This window comes from Pogona vitticeps, chromosome 1 (genome assembly GCF_051106095.1).
Source record: "Pogona vitticeps strain Pit_001003342236 chromosome 1, PviZW2.1, whole genome shotgun sequence".
Classification (NCBI taxonomy): Eukaryota; Metazoa; Chordata; class Lepidosauria; order Squamata; family Agamidae; genus Pogona; species Pogona vitticeps.
In genome coordinates, this window is record NC_135783.1 from 135,766,676 (window position 1) to 135,791,626 (window position 24,951).

Consider the following 24,951-nt stretch of genomic DNA (forward strand, 5'->3'; position numbering starts at 1 on the left):
CGGAAACATTGATGTATTTGGCAGGGAGACTTATTCCCTTCATTCACTTCTGCTCCATGTGGCCAACTATCAATCACAATAGGCGCCTACCTGGAGCAATTTTGGTCTCAAATTCTACCTCTCTTGAAATCCATTAAAACAGAGCTTAGAAATTCTTGCTCTGAGACCACGACTCTAGCAAAGCAACACAGGATTGCTGCTTGACATGCAAAGGGCTTCAACTACTGTCACATCCTTAGTATCTATAGAAGGCTCACCTAGTCAGGAACCACTGGCTCATCAAGGACACATAGGACAGAATTGAATGTCTTCCATTACATGGTACCAGTCTCTTCAGTCTTAGACCGGTGACACTAGAAATATTATTATTATTTACACAGAATAGGAAAACAGCTAAATTATATATGGGCCGACAGCCCTTTCATCCCTCTTTCAGTTCTACCCATAGTCCTTTCAACCATGTCTGGAGTTTCAGCCTCCCAGACATTTCGGTTCATACAAGAATGTCACCACATCTCTCAAGGTTACGTTATATAATTGTCTTTGTTCCCCTTTGAGTAACGTTAGACTCACTCTTTTTGTCTATATCCTCCAGGAAGAGACCTCTGCCTCCTGGGCAAACATGTCATAATCCAAGTTCCTACATCTGGCTTATGCATGGCTTCTACTTCTATGCTATTATATACATAGAAAGGACGGAGGCATCCGTCCCATCCTTGGTCTCAGAAATCTTTTCATGTGTATTCTACCGCAAGTTTCAGATTCCAGCCTCGACACTATTATCTAATCAGTAATTCCTAAGGTTTCACTGCCATTCAATTTTTCAACATTTGCAAGGTCTTTCAGATGGTACAGGATATCAGTTTGATAATAACCTTCCCCTGCGAGATATGGACATCTACCTGTACTGGTACTATAGTGTATGTTTTTCTTAAAAATACTAATAATAATAATAATTATTATTACTAGCAATCATCTCCCCAAATTCATGGCCTCCACGGCTTCAGTGCTAAAGCAATCCAGACTCAGCCTCCAACCACTCCAATAGTGGTATCTTTTCCTTTTGACCAACTGCAGGATCCCTAATCCAAGTAACTGCAAGTTCGGTTCTATCACCATTGGAAAGTATCGACCTTCAATGTATTCACTGGGGTCCGTACGCCGACTACAGGTTTTATTGCTCCTGTGCAGGTGCGGACGGAAACACTGTTGGGGACATATTCATATGGCAGTGGACAGGGAATTTGCCATAACTCTTCCCTCCGATACATTTCATTTTACGGAGAATCTTCCATCACCATCATTCCTAATCAAATGCGATCCAAATACCTCCTTGAAGTACTTGGTCCTAGTTCGCCTGTCTCAGATCGATATAGACAGACACATGTCAGTTCCCTCTGGTTCCTCACCTCCTAACTTCCATGAACTAGGCAACCTGGGAAATACTCCCACTTTGGCATCAGTTCTCGATCGAGCTCAAAAACCATGAACTCGATGTCGATGTGTAAATAAATAAATCTTTATTAAATATACTGAAACAAAGAACTACCTTACCAACTTTCTTAGAAACTGTTGCCTACTTGGCTTTCTGTTTATGCTTTAAAATGTTATAATCTGCTATTGTTGCCCATTAACCAGATTATTCTGGTAGGTAGGACTTTTGTCTCACTCCAGGGTCAAACATCTTTTCACAGGACTCAGTACCATCCGTCCTCCATGTAAACACATTGTTCCTCAATGGTCTATAGATTTCTAAATTCACTCATGTGCCCGCCATTCGAGCCCATTTTCTCTTCAAATGCCAAATTACTTACTTTGAACAGCCTTCCTAGTGGCTGTCATATCTGCCAAGGGAACGCGTGAAATAGCTGGATTGTGATTTGATCCACCTGTTATTCAATTTTCGTGATAAAGTGACTTCCTACTTTAATGTCTCATTCCTGACGTATTCGACTAATTTTCATGTTTATCTATGCTTCATCTTACCATCATTCTTCAGATCACCATCATCTCCTTTAAAGCACATGCTCCACAATATTTATGTAAGATGCTCACCAGCATTTTCTCTGGACACTACCAGAGCTTCTAAACAGATGACAGGCTCTTTTGATGCTTTCATTCTTTTCATTTCAAAAGTCTAGTTTCTTCCTATCCATCTCTAGATCGATGGTCCAGGCTGTATCTATGGCTTGCCAGCAGTCAGACGAGTCACCGTCTAATTAGCTTTAGCCTCGCTCCACGGAGTGCTGTCTACCTCGGCTGCATTCAGAGTACAATCGAGACTCTCGACATCTACCGTGCACCAATATGATCCATGCCATCTACCTTTGCAGAGGAATACTGGCTACACGTAGGTACATGCAATACCACTAGATTTGGCAGAAATGTGATGCCATCCTTCCTACCGTGACGTCCCACCTGCCAATAAGTAAGCTTGCCAGTCACCCATATGTGTGTATTCACAGAGGCCACGAAGAAGAAAGAAAGGTTACTTACCTGTAACCATGGTTCTTCGAGTGGACCTCTGTGAATTCACACTACCCACCCATCCTCCCCTCTGTCGTCACGGGTATCTTATTGTTGTATAACTCTCATGCCCGGCGGACAAATTGCAGGAACTGAGGGGAATCTTGGGTGGGAGGAGCTTGTGCCTCATGGGGGATCACACCATAAAATTGTTACTTTTAGCTCTAGAATGCTCCGAGAATGTCAGCGCAGGCGCAGACTAAACCCATATGTGTGAATTCACAGAGGTCCACTCGAAGAACCATGGTTACAGGTAAGTAACCTTTCTTTTCCCTGCCTCCCACGTGGTTTTTTTTCAGTTCTTAACTCAAATCTAAGTATGTAAGTCAAGTCAATATTTTCCTATGAGAGTGGTTCTTAAGTCAAAATGTTCTTAACTCAAGCCGTTCTTAAGTCAAGACCCCACTGTACAGTTAAATAACTGTTGAGAAGTAATGTTTTAAGTGTTTGTCAGAAGCTTACTGAGCACTCCTGAATAGGATGAACACAACCTGAGATGGTGCACCTCTCGCTTTAAGAGATGAAGCTGTGTGTGTCTCAGTGACTGGCCCGTCCTGCCCATGCTTTTACTTCAATTGGTGGATTCTCCACAGTCAACTACTTCCAAAATGTAACACCCCCCCTTCTAGTGCTGAATCTGTGGAAAATGTGTGGTCTGTGGGTCAGGGACATTTTAGACCAGGGGTGTCAAACTCAAATTCATTGGGGGCCGCATCAGCAGTTTGGTCCCCATCAAAGGGCCGGTTGTATCTGTGGCTCTGTCCCGCCCCCCCGGCCTTATGTCTAGAATAGTGAGAATGCATGTGATTATGGTTCAGAAACACTAGATTTACTTAGTACATCCACATGGGTGCCCTGTTATAAAACAAAGGAGGTGAACAGGTGAAGTGTAATTCTTCTGGCCCCTTGCTCGTTGCCTACCTGAGCTAGATAAGCCAGGTTGTCAGCTTGAGAACTACAGTATTGCCTAACCCTTTTCGGGCAAGAAATGAAGAGGCCCTTGCCGACCAAACCCGTGGTGTGTAAACCCACTGCAAAAGTGTGGCTTCATAGTCAGTGCCCTATCTGTTGCGCTTCTGCCTGTCCAGGAGTTTGGCCCTCCTCTCTCCTGCACCCCCACTAGTCTGAGCCTCTTCAGACAGCTGGAGCCCTCGGACCTCCTTCACTTGCTTCTGTTTGTTTTGATGCCTCGTCGTCGGCCTTTCCCCCACCCCCACCCCCCGCTCGGTGACGTCACACACACACACACGCCGAGAAACCTGGGTAAGGGGGCCATCGCCCGGCGGAGCCTGCGCCCTCGCCCCAAATTCCAATGGAGGGGTTGGTTGGCGGGGGAAGGAAAAAGTGAAGGTGGGGGGAAGTGGTGCGGGCGTCGCTGTGATGGGTGTCCGGCGCCGTGGCCCTTCCGTCGCTCACCACCAAAGTCCAGGAACTGCTTGATCGAGAGCGGCGGCGACGGAGAGAAACAAGAGTAGTACTCACTCTGTTTAGGGACGGGGCTCTTCAGGAGCGCCCCGCACAACCTCATGGTCGGTCCGTGGGTGGCGCGGACGGGCGAGCTAGGCAAGGGCGGGGGAGCGGGGAGTGGGGTGGGGTGGCCCAAAGGACGGGAAGGTGTAACGGGCGTGCGCACGCAACCACCCCCGCTCGCCGCCGCCGCCGCCGCCGCCGGGCGAACCAGCCGAACAACCGTCTGGCGCGGCGGCGCGTGCCCTGCCTCATGCACACACAAACGCCGGGAGGGGGAGGGGGCGAGAAGGCTCGCAACGGCCCCAACGGCTCGGCCCTTCCTCGCGGCCAGTGGGTAGCGGTCTGAGGGAGGAGGAGCCGGCGGCGGCATGAAGAGCAGCTGCCACTGCCTCCTTCCTCACAGCCGTGCCCCTTTTTATCTTAAACGGGCGGGCGGGCGGGCACCTTGTTGCAAGGCTGGCGGCGGCTCCGCGGGCCATCAGACGAGGTCTGGGGGGCCGGATTTGGCCCGCGGGCCTTGCTTTTGACACCCGTGTTTTAGACATTCTTATCATTTGCATTGGTGGTAATAATAATAATAATAATAATAATAATAATAATAATAATAATAATAATAATAATAATGTGCTGTCAAGTCTTACGGCAATCCTTTTCAGGGGTTTCTAGGTGCATAATACTCAGAAGCAATGTACCACATTCCCTGTCTCCTGGAGGCACACTCTAGGACTGTGCCACTTGCCCATGACCATATAGGCTGGCTCAACTCATAGGAGGCACTGTGGGGGTTCGAACTCCCAACCTCTAAACGTGTTGCGCTATCTAGCCATTGGCACTAATCGGTTTCACCTAAAGTGAGGAAGTGAAATGTCGGCCCTCCATAGGCTGTGCTGCAGCTCCCACCATCCACCTTTGGTTCTGCTGCCTGGAGCTGGTAGAGAGTTGCAACCAAAGATCTGGAAAACATCCACCCCACCAAAAGGAAGAGGCTCAGCCTGCATAGGTGGGATCTGCTGTTTGGGGCTAGGTGTAGCCAAGCTATTAAGCAGCATATAAATCAGGCTCCAGTTTACAGAGTCCTCTCAATTATTATACTGAATAAAATCACTACAGAGTGGTGCCTCGCTTAGCGATCGCTCCGTTGAGCGATTAAATCGCTTTGCGATGGACTTTTGGCCATCGCTGGAGCGATCGCTTAGCGATGGCCCCTATGGCTAAAATTCGCTTTGCGATGATCACGGGGAAGCGATCATGGCAAAGCGAACTTTTTTAAACAGCTGATTGGCGGTTCCAAAATGGCCGCAGCAAAAACAAAATGGTCGCCGCTGTTTTGCCTCGCTTTAGAGGCGCCCAAAATGGCCGCCGCTATGGAGGAATTTCGCTTTAAGGTAAGTTTTTAGCCCATAGGAACGTATTCAACACGTTTTAATATGTTCCTATGGACTTTTTATTATCGCTTAGCGATTAAATCACTCAGCGATGTTTTTTCCGGAACGGATTAACATCGCTAAGTGAGGCACCACCGTACTTGCCACTTACTGCTGTGTTGTAAAACCTACTGGAAAGTGATAGTATGTTTCTAAAAATCTTTTTCCAGGCATCTATGGACATCCCTGGTTTACAGCTCAGCAGTCAAGACTACTATCCGTACGTCTATTTCAAGATTGACCTCAGCATTCTCGACTGCAGCTAAGAGATGCCTGACTGAACACCACCACCTTGTCTTTCTGCCGTGTAGTGTTTGATTGTTCATGAACAATGAAATTGCTATGCAAGCACCTCCTTTCCAAGCTGTCTTTGTCAAATGCGGCACTAAGGAACTGCAAGATTGGGTGAGGAGGGGGTGGGTTCAGGCGTTGCAGACCTTTTCATGCAAGAGGGCAAAAGAGAAGCATCAGAGGTTCCCTCGTCGCATTTCCCCAGCTGGCCCCTCTTCTACGTGTTAAAAATTTCTGGAAGCTTGTCCTGATCATGTTAGAAACCATGCTTCACAAGACAACCATTTTACAGCGGTATTTATTTTAATGTTTTTGTAAGTTACAAAAGTTACCAACCAGAATTTTAAATAAAATCAAGAAATGTCTGATGATTGAAGTAAAGAGTAGTCTCAAGTTATGGATCCGTCATTGTTTTATGTACGGGTTTCGTCTACACGGCAGCTGCACACGCTCCCGTTAGTCATGGGTCAAATAATTTGGAATGCAACTAGAGGAAAGAGTACCAGTTTGTCATAATCTCTTCAACTGCTTCAGTTTCCCCCTTGAGAGAAGTCCAAACTCAGATTACTGTATAGTCACAAAAATGGATACAAGTGGACTTCCAGGGTCCACTTGCCAAAAGAGTGGAACTTGGCCAAGAGTAGACTAATCCATTTCGGCAGCTTGCTGGAGGGGGGATGTAATATATTCTGACCAGTCAGTGTATTTCAAGTACCTCTCTTAAAATTGTCCTTTAAAAAGCCATCATTTAACCCTGGTTGGGAGAATGTATTGATTTTTACTTGGTATAGGATGGAAACTCACAACGTTGTGGATCATAACTATGTCATACAGCTCTTTTCAGAAGGTAGCTTACAAAAATATGTGTGGTGGTAGTTAGTGAATTGGCTAAGGTGATGCTGGACAAGGTGGTTCTCCATAAGAACTGTCACTATCAACCTTTGGTCTTCCAGATGCTTTGGATTTGAGCTCCCAGGATCCCCAGCTGCTGGCCATGGTGTCTGGAAACTGAAATGCAAAAATATCTGGAAGGGCCAAAGTTGCCGTAAAAGGTAGCTGTCTATAGAAAAACCAGCCAATCCTCTCTGTCGGAATTTCTGTACTCCCAATGGCAGGAGAGCTCTAGCTTAGTATCGAATACTGTGTACTTTGCTACATCCTCTCCAAAACAGAAGAGATGTTCTTCTAAACAACCTTAGAAGCAATCTGGAAACACATCTCTAGATCTGGAAAGGAGCAATCCCCATTAGGGAGAAAGGAATACTATACAAGGAATCTTCTCAGTTAAGTTACTTGGTTTAGCTTGCACGCAGATCAGAGCGACGGCATCACACTGCACGCTCAGAGAACATCGGCCCCAGATGCTCCCCCAAGGTACCATAAAGCAGCATCTTGCTTCCATGAAGCCGATGGCCTTGGAAAAGATGAGACAGAGGAATCCCATCTCATAAAGGAATATAGAAGAGATGTACCACAGGAAATAGCTTCCCTGCTGTTATTTGTGTTCACTGCTAAATGGTAATTGAAATGCTGCACTGCATTTCCAAAAGATGGGAGTCTATATGGTAGAATAATGACACAGTGTGTCAAAAATATGGTTTTATTCTTTCATTGATATGGGAGGCTAGAGCAACTCGCTTTCAGAAAGGAAAAAGAGACCACATTTTCAAAACTAGTCACAATAAAAGTCTCGTCACCATCAACCACCATACCAGCTGGACAAAAGCCAAAATAAAAAGAGTATTTCAATGAAAGACCAGTGTTGTCCTCAAGATAATCTGTTGCACAGAATACAATCAATTTTACTCCATACAAAAAAAATTCATAGAATTTTTGAGCTCTTTTGTTCTTGAGAGGCACGCAATCGACTGCATTCTCAACAGCCGGCTCCTTTCTCAACGACAAGATGACTGCCATGTCCTTAGAATGTAAAGCAATGTCCTCTCAAACCACTGCCCAGAGTCTCTCAAGAAACAAAACGTCTTCAAGGTCTCACAATTCATCCTTCTCTTTATCCCAGTCATCAAGATCGACATCGCTGAGATCAATATCTTCTTCAACTGGCAGCTATGAAAGGTGAATCAGAAACAGAAATGAAACATGTTTTTTCTAATGCAGTCATCCCTGTCTCTCTGTGCATCTTATCTGAGCCACCTTGGTAAGGTGCCAGACCACAACAACTAGATGTTCGACCGTTCAGGCAACCCACAAAAAGACAGACGGGTGAGTAGGTGCCGCACTGTCACAGGTGGCTTGTTGAGCGGAAGATGGCGTTGTGATTTTTCTATGGTGCCTTTCAGACTTATTTCAACACAACAAATGGCTGACCCAAACGCTTATGCACTAGAGAATTTATACCGAACTGCAAATGATGTCCAGTGCTACAACACTGGTGGACATCACCACTCAAACGAGAACTAAGCGATGCAACTTAACTACTGTTCTCACTCATACTAATTAACAATCCACAATCAAACAGGGACTTTGGTTTTGACCAGCTTTGGTACAAGGTCCCTCCATCTTTGGTGTTAATAAGTGAAAAATGAACTAATTCCAACTACTGTATAAGTAACCCTCGGATTATAATTTATAAAAATATCCTGAACTGTGTTTTGTAACAAGGCTTTGTTGGGTCATAATTCTTAAAATGCATGCAAACAAAGGTAGGGAAATGGTCAAAAGCCGCCCTCTAAAATTGCAAATGGATGGCAAATTGTTTTGAAAACAGAAGGCCACTGAGCCCAAAACGACAAGCAAGGAAGTGTAAGATGCTGAAATGTATTGAAGGCATGATGAGTAATTTGAATTAGTGCACGCAGAAGATGAAGAAAAGAGATCTGCGAGAGAGGGGAAAGAGAAGAGCCCAAAGAGGGAGATACGACAACACTACAGCGCAGAACAAGCAGGTTGCACACTTAGCGTGGGGCAAACAAGAGAGCCAGGGCATGCAGCCCTACCTTAGAGGTGCAACAGGCCCCTAAAAGAAATCCTGAACAAAATAAAACGCAAGGGCAGAGATCGAGGCGGGACCCTCTTACCTCACCATCTTTGCCATCCCACGGCTCTACTGTGTTAATCTTAGGGAAAGCCCCTCCTCCTACGGGCGCTGTGGATCCTCGACCCACAGAGAGTTCCCTAAAAGAAGAAGATTCAATGCATTATTTCGATGTGCAGGCCCTCCTGCCAAACCGGCTGCCCAAGACCGGAGAACCCAATGGATTGGACAGAGAGATCATCAGGCCTTCTCCTGTCCAAGGGGAAGGACTCATTTGTCTGTCTGTCTGTCTTGTTTATAGGGCACCTTTCCCCAGATAAAGGAGAACTAAAAACACAGTAAATTAGACATTTAAAAATCAATTAAACGGTAATAATAATTAAAATACTCTTTTGGGCTGCTGTACCTAGCAAAGGAGTAGGTTAATGTTTTCCACAACCATATCTATTCAAGGTCAGGCCTCTAAGACCTCACACGATGGAAGAATAAACAACAACAAGGATTCGCTTCCAGTGCTGGCAAAGTAGCAAATACAAAATGAGATCCTTCTACCTCAGGAACTCGTTTATCCCTTGCTCGCTGAAAGATCCTTTGAGGAGTGCAAATTTCATCTTTCGGGCATTAACTGCTGCCATGGCGGGATATCCAAACCCTCCAATTCCCAAGGAGTTTTCGAGATCAGACTGGGCACCAGCCTCTGTCCACAGCCACCTTTGGAAAAGAGCCAGAACGGACACCTCACAGCAAACATATAAGAAAATCCATTCCAATTTTCATTCTTAAAAATCAGTTTCCAAGCCTTCGCATCTCCCTCAATCTATCAACACCGGTGAATTCCACACACCCCCAATACACCATTTGCTGTATTTGTTATAATCAAGGAGTACGCATCAAAATGCATAAAACAGTAAGTTGGGGATGAAGACGGGTAACAGCATCACAGAAGTTTATAATTCACACACCACAATTCTAGCCCCTTGCTTCTAGGTAACAACTAAACTAGTGTGAAGCCTATACAGTGGTGCCTCGTACAGCGAGGTTAATCCGTTCCGGATTAACCCTCGCTGTGTGAAACATCGCTGTACAGAAAGAAAAAAGCCATTGGAATGCATTAAACTTAGTTTAATGTGTTCCAATCAGCTGATTTACTCACTGTAGAGCCATGTTCCTCTATGGCCAGCAGCCATTTTCGCGCCCTCCCCTCGTTGAACGAAGGCGCGAAAATGGCTGCGATCAGCTGTCCGGCGGATCCAAAATGGCCGCTGGAACAGCCGAAATGGCCGGCCGCAGCGTTTTCGCGCCCTTGGTAAGCGAGGGGAGGGTGCGAAAACGCTGCGCGCAGCCATTTCGGCTGTTCCGGCAGCCATTTTGAAGCCGCGGAACAGCTGATCGGCGGGTCGCAAAGCAAAGGTTGGTAAGCCAACCGCTTACGGACCTTCGCTCTGCGATTTCTGCCCATTGGGGCCATCGCTCTGCGATGTACAGTGGTGCCTCGCATTATGACGTTAATTCGTTCCAGCGAAATCGCTGTAGAACGAAAACGTTGTAATGCAAAATAAAAAAGCCTATAGAAACGCATTAAAACCCGATTATATGGGCTTGAAATTCACCGTCCAGCAAAGATCCTCCATAGTGCGGCCATTTTCACTGCCCGTGCAGCGAGGAATCCGTCCCAGAAAAGAGCGGGCAGCCATTTTTTTTACCCGTGGCCATTTTGGAACCGCCGATCAGCTGGCCGAAAATCGTCGTTTTGCGAGAATCGGTTCCCAAAGCAAGGAACCGATCATCGCAAATGGCCAGAAAAAGACCCATTTAAAAGTGTGATGCAATTTCGTCGTTAAACGGGGCGCTCGTCTTGCAAGGCACCACTGTAGTGGCCTATGGTAACTGTACTCCTGTTTTCATGTCTGTAAGAACTTTTATTACGGTCATATGCTGTCACACAACACAGCGGAGGAAATCCAGTAATAAGTCACAGTGAGAGGACACCCACTGAATCCATGGAACTTATGGAGGCGTCGACTCGCCATATCCCTACTGGTTCAATGGGCCTTCTCTAGTTGTGACTCACAACTGGATTTCAGCTACTGTATAATATTCATTAAGAAAAGCACCATGGCCAGGGAAGCATTTTTCTCTCTCTAAGGTATTTCCAAACAGCCTGCACTCACCCCCACATCTTCTTTTTGTACTTGTCTGCCATTTTCAACATGACCTCCAAGTAGGAATTTCTCCCTGCGGCTCCTGTTCAATAAACCAGAATGAAGGGACAAGGTTGATGATGGCAGCATTGAAACATAGAGTCAGAAGAAAAAATGCTGCTACTTGTTTACCTGTGTCAAGAATATGGGGCAAGACCGAAACGATGCAAAGCTGATGGGCATCACACGTTTGCTTCAAAACATCCTCACTAATGATCTAAGAAAGAGAGGAGAACAAATGCTTTACAACCCACACAAATATTTAGAGTTGGATGTTGGGGTCCTGACTACTGTCATGAGTGTCTAAGGACTGCCTTAAGCCCAACCGCTAAGGGGGTGCTGGAGAAATCAGAATTCACATTCAGGAAACATCTACACACATTTGTTGAAATGGGTTTCTAAGAAGCCAACAGGCTTGTGAAGAGTCTTCTTTCAAAGTCTTTCAGCAAAAAAACTGAAAGCCAATCTTTGTTGACAACAGGCGACCTACCGACAGGCAGCCAGCATTCAATAAAGGGATGGGCAGGTATCCACAGACGTGAAATGTACGAAGGCAACACTGAAACGATCTATCCCAGGACTTACTCTCTTCAGAGAAATCCAGAGACAATTCATGATTCATGAAAATGCTTAGGTTCAGCATTCTCACTTCAGCTAAAAATTGTACATATTGTACAGTGAATTCAGTTGCTGAGTATTGATGACCAACCATGTGGTCAAATGGGATACTAAGAAATATGAGAAAGGCTACCAGGAAGATCCTAAGGTTTGGGGAAGAAAAAGAAATGTAAACAAGCAACAGAACAGCCCACTGAGGACTGGTCACCCTAGAATGCCAATGTCTGGAGAAGACTAACAGAGCAGGGTATCGTGCAAGAAGGCACAGGCACCGGGCCACCTCTGCAGAAAGCCTCCATACTGCAATTTTTTGTTGAAGGTGCCATTTGTAAATTCTAAAAAGGAGACAGGAGAGAATTCATGTCTCAGAGGCAATCAGCTACCTCGAGGAGTTCAGGTGGTGGTGCATTCTCTGAGAAGAGGTCCAGAGCACGAGCAACGATGTCCGATTTTGTTCTTCCACCATCATAATCAACAGGGTTTTCTCCTTTCTGGAAGATTTTGATTGTAGGAAACCCACGGATCTGGAACAATGTTGCAAAACAGTGGAAAAATCAGTCAGTGACCAAAGGGGGCAGGCTGCTAGAGTTTTAAATTTTTTTTAACTTTAAATATGTCAATCCCCTGAGAAACACTGCTCTAAATAATAGAAGTGCATGCAACCCTAGGAGCTACTCTGTACAGATGTCAAAACAATTCTGACATAGCACATACAAACTACCTGTGCTCCCACTCTGCGTGTCTTTCAAAATACATATTACATGGAGCAAGCAAGCACAGGATCAGTATCTACTAATTCACTTGTCCACTGTATGAAAATATATTAAAAAAAAATTTTTTAAGGAAAAAAAGTATTTCCACATGTATTACCAGAACCAGCTGCTAGAGTGAGCCAGAGACCATGATATGAAAAATTGTTAGTGAAGATTACACAGGATGATCTCTGGCACATTTGACTGGCCAGTTTTTTTTTAACCTGGCATGCTCTCTCTCATGTTCACTATTATCCACAATTTTAAACATCCACTTGGAACCAATCGCCAGTGGATATGGGGGTCCTACTGTAGTCAAAATAATTATTTCAAAAATACACTTTAGTCAAAATTAACATCTTCTCTCAGTCTCAAATGGAGGCAGAACATGGAAGAGGGCAGCATGACTGCTTGCTGCAGTTACTTACCCCATATCGACTCGCTAACACCTGGTTCACTGTTGCGTCGACAGCAGCTAACTTAACTTTTCCATTTGTCTGCTCCTTCACTTCAGTGGCAGCTGCTGCCCACTCTGGCTCCAAGCTGTGGGAAAAGAATCGAGTACACAAGTGTGTGCGCTTTCCTCCCACCAAAACAACAACAGCGGTAAATGGTAATGACACATTCGGATGAAAACACAAGAACCACCCTTGAAGCCTTAAAGTTGAAGGCAGGGCTAAAATTAAAATGAAATCTGCAGCCAATGCCATTACTTACTTTTTGCAATGTCCGCACCAAGGAGCGTAAAACTCTACCAGCCAGACATCCTCGCTGTTCAGGACATTGTTGTCAAAGGTATCATCCGTCAGCTCAATCACATCCTTTTTGCCTGAACCTCCACTGTCACGGCTACTCTGTAGTTCGAAAGAAAGATTCAGCGTGAAGCCTCCTGACACAACGCAAGCACAGAGCTTTGATTGTAGGTTAACAAGCAGAGGGGAGCAGGGAATGTGTGTCACAATAGGCAACCCAGAGTAATATCTGCCCACTAGCTAGACCTTTACCTCCTCCTCGTCGTCGTCTTAGAACTGCAGGGTGAGCTGGAAGGAACCCTATGGATCATGGAGTCTAGCCCCGTCAAGGGGACACAGCGGGGGAATTGAACTCCCAACCTCTGGCTCTCCCAGCCAGATGCCTGAACCACTGAGCTAGCCAGCGGTTCATGCTATACACAGTTCCAGAACAGAATGGAATAAGTGGGGGGGGGAGAGGCCTTAGCGCAAAGGCGCATACAAGACGTGACAAATTATAGGAAATCTTACTGAGAAATTGTCTCCAGTGATAAGAAGGCAAAGCACCTTCTGTTGCCTCCTAGCATTAGCCAGGTGCGCCCCCCTTTCACTGTTCTACTGCTTGCTGCTGCATTGTTGCCTCACAACAGCACAGCCAGGCCATTCAAAAGGCTTTGCTGGCCGTGGAACCCACCACACAAGCAGGCTGAGAAGGGAAACAGAATTTTCCCTCCATGCTATTCCCCCTTCTCCATCTCCAGCTCTCCACCTCATGCGGCTACAAGCCTCCTGAGGAAGCACAGCCTGCCACTTGAATTCACAAAAGACCTTCGAGTCTCCAGACCAGTTGCTGTCAAAGCTCTCTAGAAGCAAGGATTTAGCCAGGACTCTGTCCGCTTATCCTTCCCCCCTAAATTCCTCCTTCTGGCCTGAGAACTATTCCTTCTTGGGATCTCAGCCCAAAATTTCCCATTCCTTTGCACTGCTCCAACTGGAGGTACAATGCCTCCCAGCGGGATGTATGAAAAATAAACAGTTTTTAAAAATCAAATTGATCTAAATCATGATTTAATTTTTTAAAAAAATTATTTTTAGATTGAAATCATCCCAAATTCCTATTTTTCAATTTAAATCAAATCCACCCTGCTTCTCAGTTTGTCAGAACCAGTCAAATGAGATGAAGACGAAATAACCAGTCACCCTTAAATCTCTTCTCACAGAGTATCTTCCCTAGACTGCAGCTGTTCCCATTGTCTTTGGGCATGTGATGGTGGGACTCGCTTCTCCTCCTCCTTGTAATAATCTCTGCTTAGCCCCTAACCTCAGCACCTCCTAGAATCTGAATCAATCACATGATAATTTACCTAAGGCATCCAAGGGCATCCTCAATCTTAGAAGCCTCTCAGCCTTGTGAGATAGCTTCCATTAAATAAAAATTTCCCTCAAAGAACACATTAGGCCTAGCCATTCAGAGAGAGAGAGAGAGAGAGAGAGAGAGAGAGAGAGAGACAGAGACAGAGAGACAGAGACAGAGATGTATGAGGAAATGGAAGGAAGAGTTAATCACGAGTGGAAAATACCTGCTTTCCAGAGGTGTATCCACTTCCTCTGCCTCCCAGGCGATCCTTTACCAGCGACCGGAGAGCACTTAAAGCCGCATCAACGATAGCATCGCTCGTCCTGGCCCCTGAGATGTATGAGAAAGGCAGAAGGCTAAGTAACAAAAATAAAATGGAATGAAGAGGCAAAGCAATGTCTGTCTACGCTTCTCAGTGACACACTCAACGGGTGCCCCGGAATCTTCCAACAAGAGGATGCAAAAAACTCTTCTAACCACTGCCCTGCTGTAGGTGGAGAACTCATAGTGGCCTCCAGGACTCAACTCATACTGAGAGGTGCTGGAGACGAGGTCTGGGAGCCGTTCATTTGAAAGATCGGCATGACCACATAGTGGAGATGGGGAGCTTCAGGTTGCCATCGGGCCCAACCGCTTCTCCCCCAGGGCCCTCCCCAACTCCCCCAAATAACATATCCTGTCTCTGATACAAGGCAGTAGGAGGCATTATATCCCCGTGACAATCTCTTCTCACTGGTCACTTATCAGAGATACTGTACATCCCATGTCCTTCCTCTACCATGCCACATGCATATTTTGTAAAAAAAATCACCACTGTTATCAATAGGAGCTTTTTAAGAACTTCATTTCAGCACTGAGGAAGTATTTTGGGACGGGAGATGTCACTGCTGGGGGTGGGGAGCTAATACTCCTCTTCTCCAAATACTGCAAGCCCATCCCCCAGAAATCTCCCTCTCACATGACACCCTGGCTTTGAAAAACACCCTCGGTGCCAATGGAAGCTTTTAAAAGTCATTCTGAATGCACAGATGGAGTCTGGGCAAACAGATTGGGGACCACATGCCAGCAATCATGGGGTGGTCCTGCCCACAGCTGGCATATGGCCTCTGCCATGCTTGCCTGGACTTAACCCAGCCTTCAGACTGACAAGGGTTCTTTACCCTGTCATACTCCCAGCAGCCGGATGTTGACACTGTAGCTCAGAAAACGATGAAAACAGAGAACAGTGTATAGAACGGAGCCCTTTCCAATCAGTATTCTACAGTTCCAACTGGAGTAGACCCATTACATCAATTAACTGCATGTTATATTAGCATATATGTAAATTCTGATGTGTTAATAGGGCTACTCTAGTTAGGACTAGCAACAAGGTACCAGCTTTGACTTCCTCTTTACTGGACAGATCAACAAGCTTTTTTTTTCTGGCAAGCTCGTTGCGTAAAAAGGTCAGACATCTCAGTGTCTTTCTAAATGAGCCAAACCACACAAAGTGAAGAATGCTTGCAGTTTCAGCTAAGGTAATTATCCATTAAGCACACAAGTCAAAGCCAAGGCATTGCCAAAGCAGTAGCTGTTGGCTTGTTCTTGTAAAATCAACTAAGGGACTTGTTTTATCTTAATATCTAAAAGTTTTTTTACACAATGACCACCCTACCAGCTCCAGGCAATGCACTGCTGAACAATACCTTGATAATCTTCTGCTTTGTTCTTATTGGCACCAAATATCTTGATTGTAGGAAATCCTTTGACACCATATTGACCACCTAGCGACTGATGCTTATCTGCATCAACTGCCCCTATTTTGACAACACCCTGTAAGCAAGGAAAACTTTCAAGTTAATTAGAACTAATGAATTTAAGGAACAAGCAAAATACATTAAAAAGTGGTGGGGGGGAAGGTTTCTATAGGGGGTGTTTTGTTGAACATGTCAACTAATTTTTGCCCAAAGTGATGTAATATCTCAGGAAGACTACTCCCAAACACATTTTCAAAATGGCTACTTTGATTTGGCCTGGTAGCTGCCTGTAGCAAAGAACTATTTGTACTTCACAGGTAAAAATAGTTTCAGTTGGTTTCACAGGTGAACAAAGTCTATATCAGAGCAAATCATATGCAACTGTTCCAACCAAACCACAAGACTCTTATGTGGCTCCAGTTAATGTACTAAACTGGTCACAAAGGGTCTTCCAAACAAACCCGATCTCTCTTCTGTTACCTATAGATTAAATGGCTAGTATGCCATTTCAAATGCTGTGCACATCGGTAAAGTTTCATTACAGCAATAACCAACTTATCTACAAAGCCATGTTCATGGAGAGTCCCAAATTCAACTCAACTGGTTTTGGCATGCTCTACTTTTCTACACATAGGCAAGTCCCTCTCTCAGCTCAGCCTCTCTCACGGCACTTGTAAGAATACAGATAAGTATATAGTGAAGTTAAGGCTGTAATCTAATTAGGATAATCTTTCTTGACCTATCAGAACTCATAAAATTCATTTATCAATTGTTACAATTAACATGCTTTGTTATTGCAGTCTTTGTTAAAAAAAAGTAAAGAAAATGAATTTGTTTTCAGAAAGTCTTATTTCGTGATCTCAATGAAAATACCTTTCTCAGATGTGATGCCTAATTATGAACACATTTGCACATGGATAAATTTTACTTGTACCTTTTTAAACAGTGCACTCACATGTTGCAGTTACAGCAACTTTTCAGTTAATTATATGTTTTTTTAAAGTTGTGATTCAAGCATTAGTCAGTTAAATATGATAACCCTAAGCACATGAGATAAAGGTAAAGTTAAAGGTTCCCCTTGACAATTTGTCCAGTTGTGTCCAACTCTAGAGGGCGGTGCTCATCCCCGTCTCCAAGCCACAGAGCCAGTGTTTTGTCCGAAGACAATCTTCTGTGGTCACATGGCCAGTGCGACTTAGACACGGAATGCTGATACCTTTCCACCGAGGTGGTCCCTATTTATCTACTTGCATTTGCATGCTTTCGAACTGCTGTTGGCAGGATAAGCACATGAGATAGAATACAACAAAAGATCCAATATCAAGATTACTAGAACAGTCAAGACTGTGCAGAAGAAAAACAAATAAACCAGTGTTTAGCAGAAAATCCTGACAAGTCTAGTTGAAGCATAACACTCCTGGTCCACTAAAGCTACTGGGACAGGCAAGTCGTAATTCTCTCTATCTATTCTGTTTTGTGTCAATGTTGGAAATTGTTATTTTATATTAGTTGTTTTTATTACGTGTTTTGTGAGCCACCCAGAGTAGATTTTGTCTAAATGGGTGGCATATAAGCTCAATAAATAAATACATAAATAAATAAAAGTACTACACTCAAGGGCTCCCTCCCTGTCCTGCACGCAGAGTCAGCAAGCAACCTGCCAATTAGATCATAGCTCCCCTGCAACTTTTGAACCATGAAACTATGATCTCTGTGCTTCCTACAAACCAGAAAAGCAAACCTAGTTTCACAAGGCATGCTCAAACCATGGTTTCACAGTTTGCACCTCACATAAAGGGAAGGGGATGACGCCTTCAGTTCATCTGCGCATGCACGCACAAACACACAAAAACACTCCATCTGAACTGAAGCATAAATGTTTAGCTGGTAGGTTAGCCATCTGGTGTCCACTGGGCCAAATTTCTGTCCTAAACTCCTGGAGCCACAGTCAGACGATACAGACAATCCTGACCTAGATACACTCCAAAGACCTGATACACACGAAAGACTCTTTCTTCATGGATCGCTTACTTTCAGAGCCGTTGCTGCTTTCTTCCACTCTGGTGTTAGTCTCTGGCAGTGGCCACACCTTTCAAGATTAGAAGAAAAAGAAGACAAAAGAGGAACAGAAATAAAATGCATTTATTTCAAGCTACAAACAACCCCTTCTCAAGTATCAAGCTAATCCAATTACAGTCCTTTGAGCCCTCCAAAGCCCACGTGCCTGGTTCATTAAACCATGAAAGAAACCACGACTGGATTTTACACAACCCCACTGGTTATTTCTTAATCCTCAGGGGCTTTGTGCAGTTTGATACCGGTGGGGGAAGCACCCAAACAAGAACAGTTCCCCATTGTGAAATGCACCTTCTGAAAAAGGCCCAGATCTCCCCAAGAGAAGAGCCAGAGGTGCACAACAGGCGGAAATTCAATTGGTTTGGCTCCAACACAGCATTTGCACACTGGTAGATGCAGCATCTCTGGAATTTCTGTTTGCTAAAGAATGGGAATGGGTGGGAAGATATTCTATGGCAGGAAGATCAACAAAGAATAGAGATGGGCATAAACCACCAGTTGGTTTTTTTGGCCAGCTTCCCCGCCCCGCCTCCTCTGGGCACTACTCGTGAGTGGGCACTTGCTGGAAGAGACAGGACTGGGAAGCGCTGAATACTCGTTTGAATGAAAAATGAACCAGCACAAACCACCGAACTGGCAGGTCATGCCCATCTCTAACAAGGAATCTCAAAGACTAAGGCACAGACTGCGACCCACAAAAGTTTATTCCTAACAAAATGTGCCAACTCCAGCACTCAGTGAGACCAAGAGGCAGACTGTCGCTTTCCTCCAAGTAAAACTGGGGAAGGAGACATCCACACCCCTTCTACAGGTTGCTTGTGTAGCCAGAAGCAGCCAGGTGTGCTCATGTACATCTTGATTGAGTTTTCTAGTCAATTCCATTACTATTCACCATTATCAAGAGCCAGGGGGCTGCTTTGACTCCTTTTACCTTCCTTTTTTGTTGCTGGAGAGAGAAAGAGGGGGAAGGCCATCTGAGACCCATTGGATTTCCAAAGGCAGTGCAGGTGATGGATTGTTTTTCCCCAATATGGTATGGGGAACTGTGTTTTGCAAGATGATCTCTTCCATGGACAATTTTCACAAGACAGTGATTTATCCCCAATTGGACCACATTAAATAGATTTCAATGCATTCCAATGGGGAACTGGTTTTCGCAAGACGATGTTTTTGCAAGACAGTGATTAGGCACCAGTGTATATACATTCAATGAACTGAATTAAATTAATGTTAGATACAAAGCTGCTGGAGGGGCCACAGACAACAGGTAGGTCAGCATCATGTATTTAATGAAGCTTCTCCTCACCTCCTGTATATAGTGAAAATGCAGGGCGGGGATTTGCATGCCCACCAGAATTTGGGCAAATTACTTTTCTGCAATACAATTCTCACAAACCTCCAGCCAGCATGGTTGAGTCTGATACATGTAGGCAAACATGACACAGACATTAGGAATTACAGGAACAGTTCCAGCCAGACATTCTGTACCAAGACACAATGACCTCTTCATGGGCAACTGGCTAGACACAAAGAAGGTGGCAGGTATAACATTGGTACTATTTATTCACTGAAAGACATGGGTTGATTAAAACGTACCATGGAGCATAGAACTCTACTAGCCACAAGCTGTCGCTCTGAATGACTTCCCTGTTGAAGTTTGTTGGTGTTAGCTCTATAACATCGTCACTTGAAGAATACAAGCTGTTAACAGCCAGAAACAGGGTACAGCTCACAGTCCCTAGAAAAAAACACATTAAAAAAGAGAAGAAGTTAAGGAATATAAAAGATGCCTCCTCACGCACTTCCAATCAGAACAGAACAAGGATGGCTTGAAGGCCACATGCCTTGCCCATATCCAGACTCTGGCACTCCCTCCCACGGGAGGCCAGCCTGGCCCCATCTTTGCCGCCCTTCCGCAAGCAGCTAAAAGACCTTCCTCTTCAGGCAGGCTTTCCCTTAAGAACTGGTGGCCTGAGAGGGAGTTTTAAATGCATAGTTGCTCTCTGTTTTAAATGTCTTTTAGTACTGATTTTATTACTGTTTTTAAGGTAACATTTATTTAATTCTTTTTAAATATTTGTATACCTTATTGTTTTTAGCATTTAAATACTGTCTTTAATGGTGTAAGCCGCCTTGCGTCTTGTTAAGAAGAAAGGTGGAATACAAATATTTTCAATCACTAAATAATTAATATCCCACCATTCCTATTAGTTTGGTGCTTCCAGTCTCTCCCCCTGCAAATGGTGTCACCAGAGTGCAAAAGGACAGCTTCCCGCCGGTCCACTCTGTGTGCCTTTTGTGTGAGATCAATATAGTTTCTGCATGCTAATCGCAGCTATCCACCACACCAAAGCTGGTGCCACCCAAAAGTCATAGTCATGGCTACTCTTTCATGGGCTAGGTCAGATTTTCCCCAACATGGTTCGTTGAAAGTGGGAGTCCTGCCCACAAAGCCTCTAGGGCACCCCCTCCAGGAAAGGAATTCTGTCCTCTGATCACAGATAGCAGCAGCCGGATGCCCCTCCCCTCCCCCAGAGAAAGAGACATGGCAGCACTTACAGCCCCCGAGTGTCTCCTCCCCCTGTGTCTCCCCTCCCCGCCACACACACGGACAGAAGTCAAGCCAGCTGCACTCAGCAAGCTTCTACAAGGCCAGCTCAGCTTTGACTAAGTCAGATCCTGTAAGTACCGCCCTTCAGGTGCTTTGCTCCTCCGTCCATTGCCCGGAGCAGCAAAACGGGAGCACGAGTGGAGTGTGCAGCCAGATTCCAAATGGAGAATCTGCAAGCAGGTCTGGCTGGGGAGCCAGCGTTGGCAGTGGATGAGATTGCCCAGTTGGCTCTCCATCTCTTCCTTGAGGTAGCCCCATCCAGGGTTGTGGATCTCCTCCAACTCCAGCTGCCCCTCTTGGCACACCTAACTAGAGACTGAACTCCATCTGCCGCAACCAAACTCAATTCCAAGTGGACACACGTGGGTGTGCTTGCATTTCGCACTCCGCCCCATTACTCTTGGCAAAAAAGAGACCTCTGCTTCCAGAGATGGAAGGTGGATGCTTTTATTGCACCATGAATCACTTTACTGATATGATTTGGTGGCATTTTAAAACCTGAGGCTAGAACTAAAAGTTGCATTTTATTACTATGAGTAATACGCCTATTCTTTTTAAAAGAATAAACAGTAGTAAAACATGCCCCTTAGGAATCCCAGTCATACAGGCTCCACTATGGGGCCACTTTTATCTACTGCAACCAAAGCAGTAGCGTGTGGAATTCAAGAGTGTTCCACATCTATAGCATAGAACAGCGGTCCCCAACCTTTTTTGGTCCGCGGACTGGCTGGGGAAGGTGGGGCACCCCGCGCTCGTCCGCATGCACACAAAAAGCACACACGCTCTCTTGCATGAGCACACGCCTGTGCGCATGCGCAAGCAGCAGCACGGCGCTCACACGGGCGTGCTGGAGCATGCACGCAGGCGCAAATGGGCTGTGCGGGGGTGAGTGTGTGGGGGGGGTGGAGTGGGAGTTCTGTCTTGGCGGCCCGGTCCAGCTCAGGCCACAGACTGTCATCGGGCCATGGACCGGGGGTTGGCATAGAATACATGCATCCAAAGTAGCCTATGTGAGAAGACTGTTAGGCGTGCCAATGCACCACACTTAACAACTTGGTAGAATATAGCTGTGTGACCAGAATGCCTGGCGAATGCAATTAACAGAATACGCCACCCTCAAGCAGTACCGATGATTCATCCCAACAAACATTGGTCCCATTCCCAGCACAAGCACAGCTGATGGGGACCTGGGAGAGGGCCTTCTCGGTGGCAGCTCCCAGGTTATGGAACAGAGGCTCTCCCTCGGGAGATCAGAATGGCCCCCTTCCCTGTTATCCTTCCGAAAAAAGCTGAAGACCCATCTCTTCAGGCAGGCTTTTAACAATTAGTACAACTGAATCCCTGAACCCCATTTTCACATAGAATTCTAATCTTTTTTATGTTTTAATCTTTTAATTGTATCTTAAATCATACATTGTTTAATTTATCTTTTAATATTTAACATGTGTTTTTAAATTGTGTGACTTTTAATGTTGTGAGCCGCTTTGGGTCCCTTGTTGGGAGAAATGTGGCATATAAATAAAACTATAATAATACTACTAATAATACACCCCCTACAGAAGCCACTGCATTGAAATATCAGAGGAGTCATTTTTTTCCTGCCAGAGTTTTTCACAGATCAGAACCCACTGTAAGATATTTTCCCCAAGGGACCTGGCATTTTGCATGCAGTTACTATCGACAAACTAAGTCCCAGAAAGTTATAGGATGACAACTATCTGACTTATATCCATCCTAGATTGCCAGTTGTTTGCGTTAACATAGGAACTGGGTTCCTTATAAAAATAATCTACTCCCAGCTTGGAAAATACTAGGTCAATCCCCCGACCCTCTTAAACTGACTTCTCACCCCTGAGAAGGCATGCTCCATGTTCCTTTCGGTGCACTTTCCTTAGCAAGGCCAAGAGCAAAGAAAGGGAATCTCTCGCCAAGTCCTCTGCCCTGCAAACCAGTGTAAGGAGAATCCTAGGGACCAGGGTTGCTCCACCTCCCTTTATGCTGCATAGGGGGAAAAGTCACTTCAGCCAGGGCCCCACTGATGTGGGCGGCGCAACCATACACCAGATCTCACCTGGCCCACAGAGGGATGGGCAAAGATCTGCTTCTCATATGCTTCCAGTAATCTATCCTTCTCTAAACAATGATCACTGACTTAGAAACCAGATGATTTAAATTCCGGCACTTCTGAAAAGCCCTACCTTTGCACTGTCTGTGAATAAAAAGGCTAGCAGAGATGTCAGCATGAATGGATTACTCAAAAGGAAGTCTCACTGCCTTCAGCAGGAGCCATACTTAAAAGAAGGTAAGAAGAACGAAACAGGATCCGACCCAAGATTTAACAAGTGGAGAATTCTGTTCAGATAGCAGCCAACCTCTTGCCCACAGGTGGCCTATACCACTTGAACCAGCCATTACTGATAACTCACTACTTCTGGGTTTGCTTTCCTCTCTTTTGCCAGCATCTTCTGAATTAGATGACTTTTTCAGTTTTAGGAACAGCTTTTTTTCCCTGTTTGATATTTCAACTGATGCCTATCATTGACTTTTATCTTATGCCTTATATTGCTCTGTTTGCAAACCACCCCAAGTAGTGAGTGGCTTAGCGACAGATGGGCAGGACAATAGTCTAATAAACAGAGGAATCGATAATCCTAAATTCTTAAGTTAGTTTTCAACAAAGGACAATGTTTTTGCCAAATGATAACCAGAACTGATACCTATGGTAGGAGCCACTACCAATGTTAAAAACCGCCAATCTGTCAGGCCTCAGTTTTAAAGCCACCGAAGCCAATGGCCATCTCTACATCTTGTGGCAGTGAATTCCACAGCTTAATTCCCCCCCCCCTTTTATCTCTCTGGATCCTTTAACCATTCATCTTCAGCAGATGATCCCCCAGGAACTGCACCGATTCCTCGGACAGCCAGTGGGATGTGGCGGTTTTAGTGATGGGCCAGATTTAGATCCTTCCTTCTCCACAAACCTGAGAATGGGGTTAGCCCCCCCCCACCTGCTCAGCCGAGGCTCCCTCACTGGACCGCCACCAAGCAGGCAGGGAGGGCCAAGGGGACCGGGGGGGGGCTCCCTCTCTCTCTCCGCCACCCGGAGGAGCCCCGGGCAGAACCAGCAGATTTGGGACAAGTCCGACCTACTGGGACCCCCTTCAGCAACAGAGACATCGCACCCCCCCAAAAAAAGACGCCCCCCTCCTGCGCCCATCCAAGCGTCGCGTGCAAACGGCCGGATCCCTCTTCAGATCCCCCCCTTAAGAAACCACAACTTCCAGGCCAGCAGATCCACTAGGATCTTCAAAGCATTTTTTTTTAAAAAAAGAATCTTCCTATATGAGCCAAATCGTTTTTTTTAGTCTGGCCACTAAGTCCGCTTTCTCCCGCCGCCCCCCCACCCCACTCGGCCTGAGTTCCTCCCCAACCGCCCCCCCATTGCAAGGATCCCTTTTCCTTGCAAATCCCACCCCTTGCAATCAAGAAGGACCCGCTCCTCCAAAAGAAGCTTCCCTTCCCTTCCCCCCCACCCAGCTCGATCACCCGCCTTACCCAGCCAAAGCCCCTTCCGGCCGGATGCCCCCATGCCGCCCCTCCGAATCGCGCCGCCACTCGCTCTCCGACTTCAACCCCTCCCGCTTTCCGCTCTCGCTCTTCTAACCCCCGGCCCCTCCGGCGACCCAGTCCAATGTGCCGGCGATCCCAGCCGTGGCCGCCGCTCATTGGAGCGCCCGCCCCGTCCTCGGGTTTGCCTGGCCAATGAGAATCGGACGGATCATGCCCGGAGCCGGGCGTGCCAACGTTCGAAAGGGAGGAGTCAAATTCCGCCTGAGCTCCGGGGGTGGGGAGGAGGGGTCTCTCTTTTTTTTCGGAGGGAGAGGCGGGGCCGGCGTGACGCAAACGCCCGCCTCCTGGTCGAGCATCCGCTGGGAGTTGGGTCGTCCGGTTGCTCCCTGAGTGTAGAGGAAATTGGAGGGCCCGGTGGGCGGGGCGGTGGGCGGGGCATATTCTGACTTTAGAGCGGGCCCCGCGCAGGATAGACTCTCTTGCGCGGCGTCTCCTGGGCCGAAGCAGGACTCTGCGTCTTCTGCGTTTCCTCTCTTTTTAGGATCACTTTGGCTTGTGTTCATTTCCCTTCGTACTTCATGGATCACCCTTTC

General features: G+C 45.9%; 2 protein-coding genes across 5 annotated transcripts in view; one reads left to right on the forward strand and one right to left on the reverse strand.

Moving 5' to 3' along the window:
- Positions 1-6,092, forward strand: part of ATP6V1C2 (ATPase H+ transporting V1 subunit C2) — a 37,940-nt gene extending 31,848 nt beyond the window's left edge. For all 4 annotated transcript variants that reach the window (XM_073001563.2, XM_020796595.3, XM_078388082.1 and 1 more), the window contains one exon: positions 5,591-6,092. In XM_073001563.2, the coding sequence (XP_072857664.1) occupies positions 5,591-5,686 (96 nt within the window). In that variant the 3' untranslated portion in view covers positions 5,687-6,092. The remainder of the gene's footprint in view (positions 1-5,590) is intronic.
- A 1,205-nt stretch (positions 6,093-7,297) lies between these two features.
- PDIA6 (protein disulfide isomerase family A member 6) lies at positions 7,298-24,501 on the reverse strand. Its single transcript, XM_020796598.3, has 13 exons — positions 24,344-24,501; positions 19,774-19,915; positions 18,133-18,190; positions 16,051-16,177; positions 14,589-14,695; positions 12,995-13,131; positions 12,706-12,820; positions 11,909-12,049; positions 11,040-11,124; positions 10,878-10,950; positions 9,259-9,417; positions 8,750-8,846; positions 7,298-7,778 (listed from the first exon to the last, which is right to left on the reverse strand). The coding sequence occupies exons 1-13, from the start codon at positions 24,375-24,377 to the stop codon at positions 7,704-7,706; spliced, it is 1,350 nt and encodes a 449-aa protein (XP_020652257.2). The 5' UTR covers positions 24,378-24,501; the 3' UTR covers positions 7,298-7,703.
- Positions 24,502-24,951: the final 450 nt, after the last annotated feature.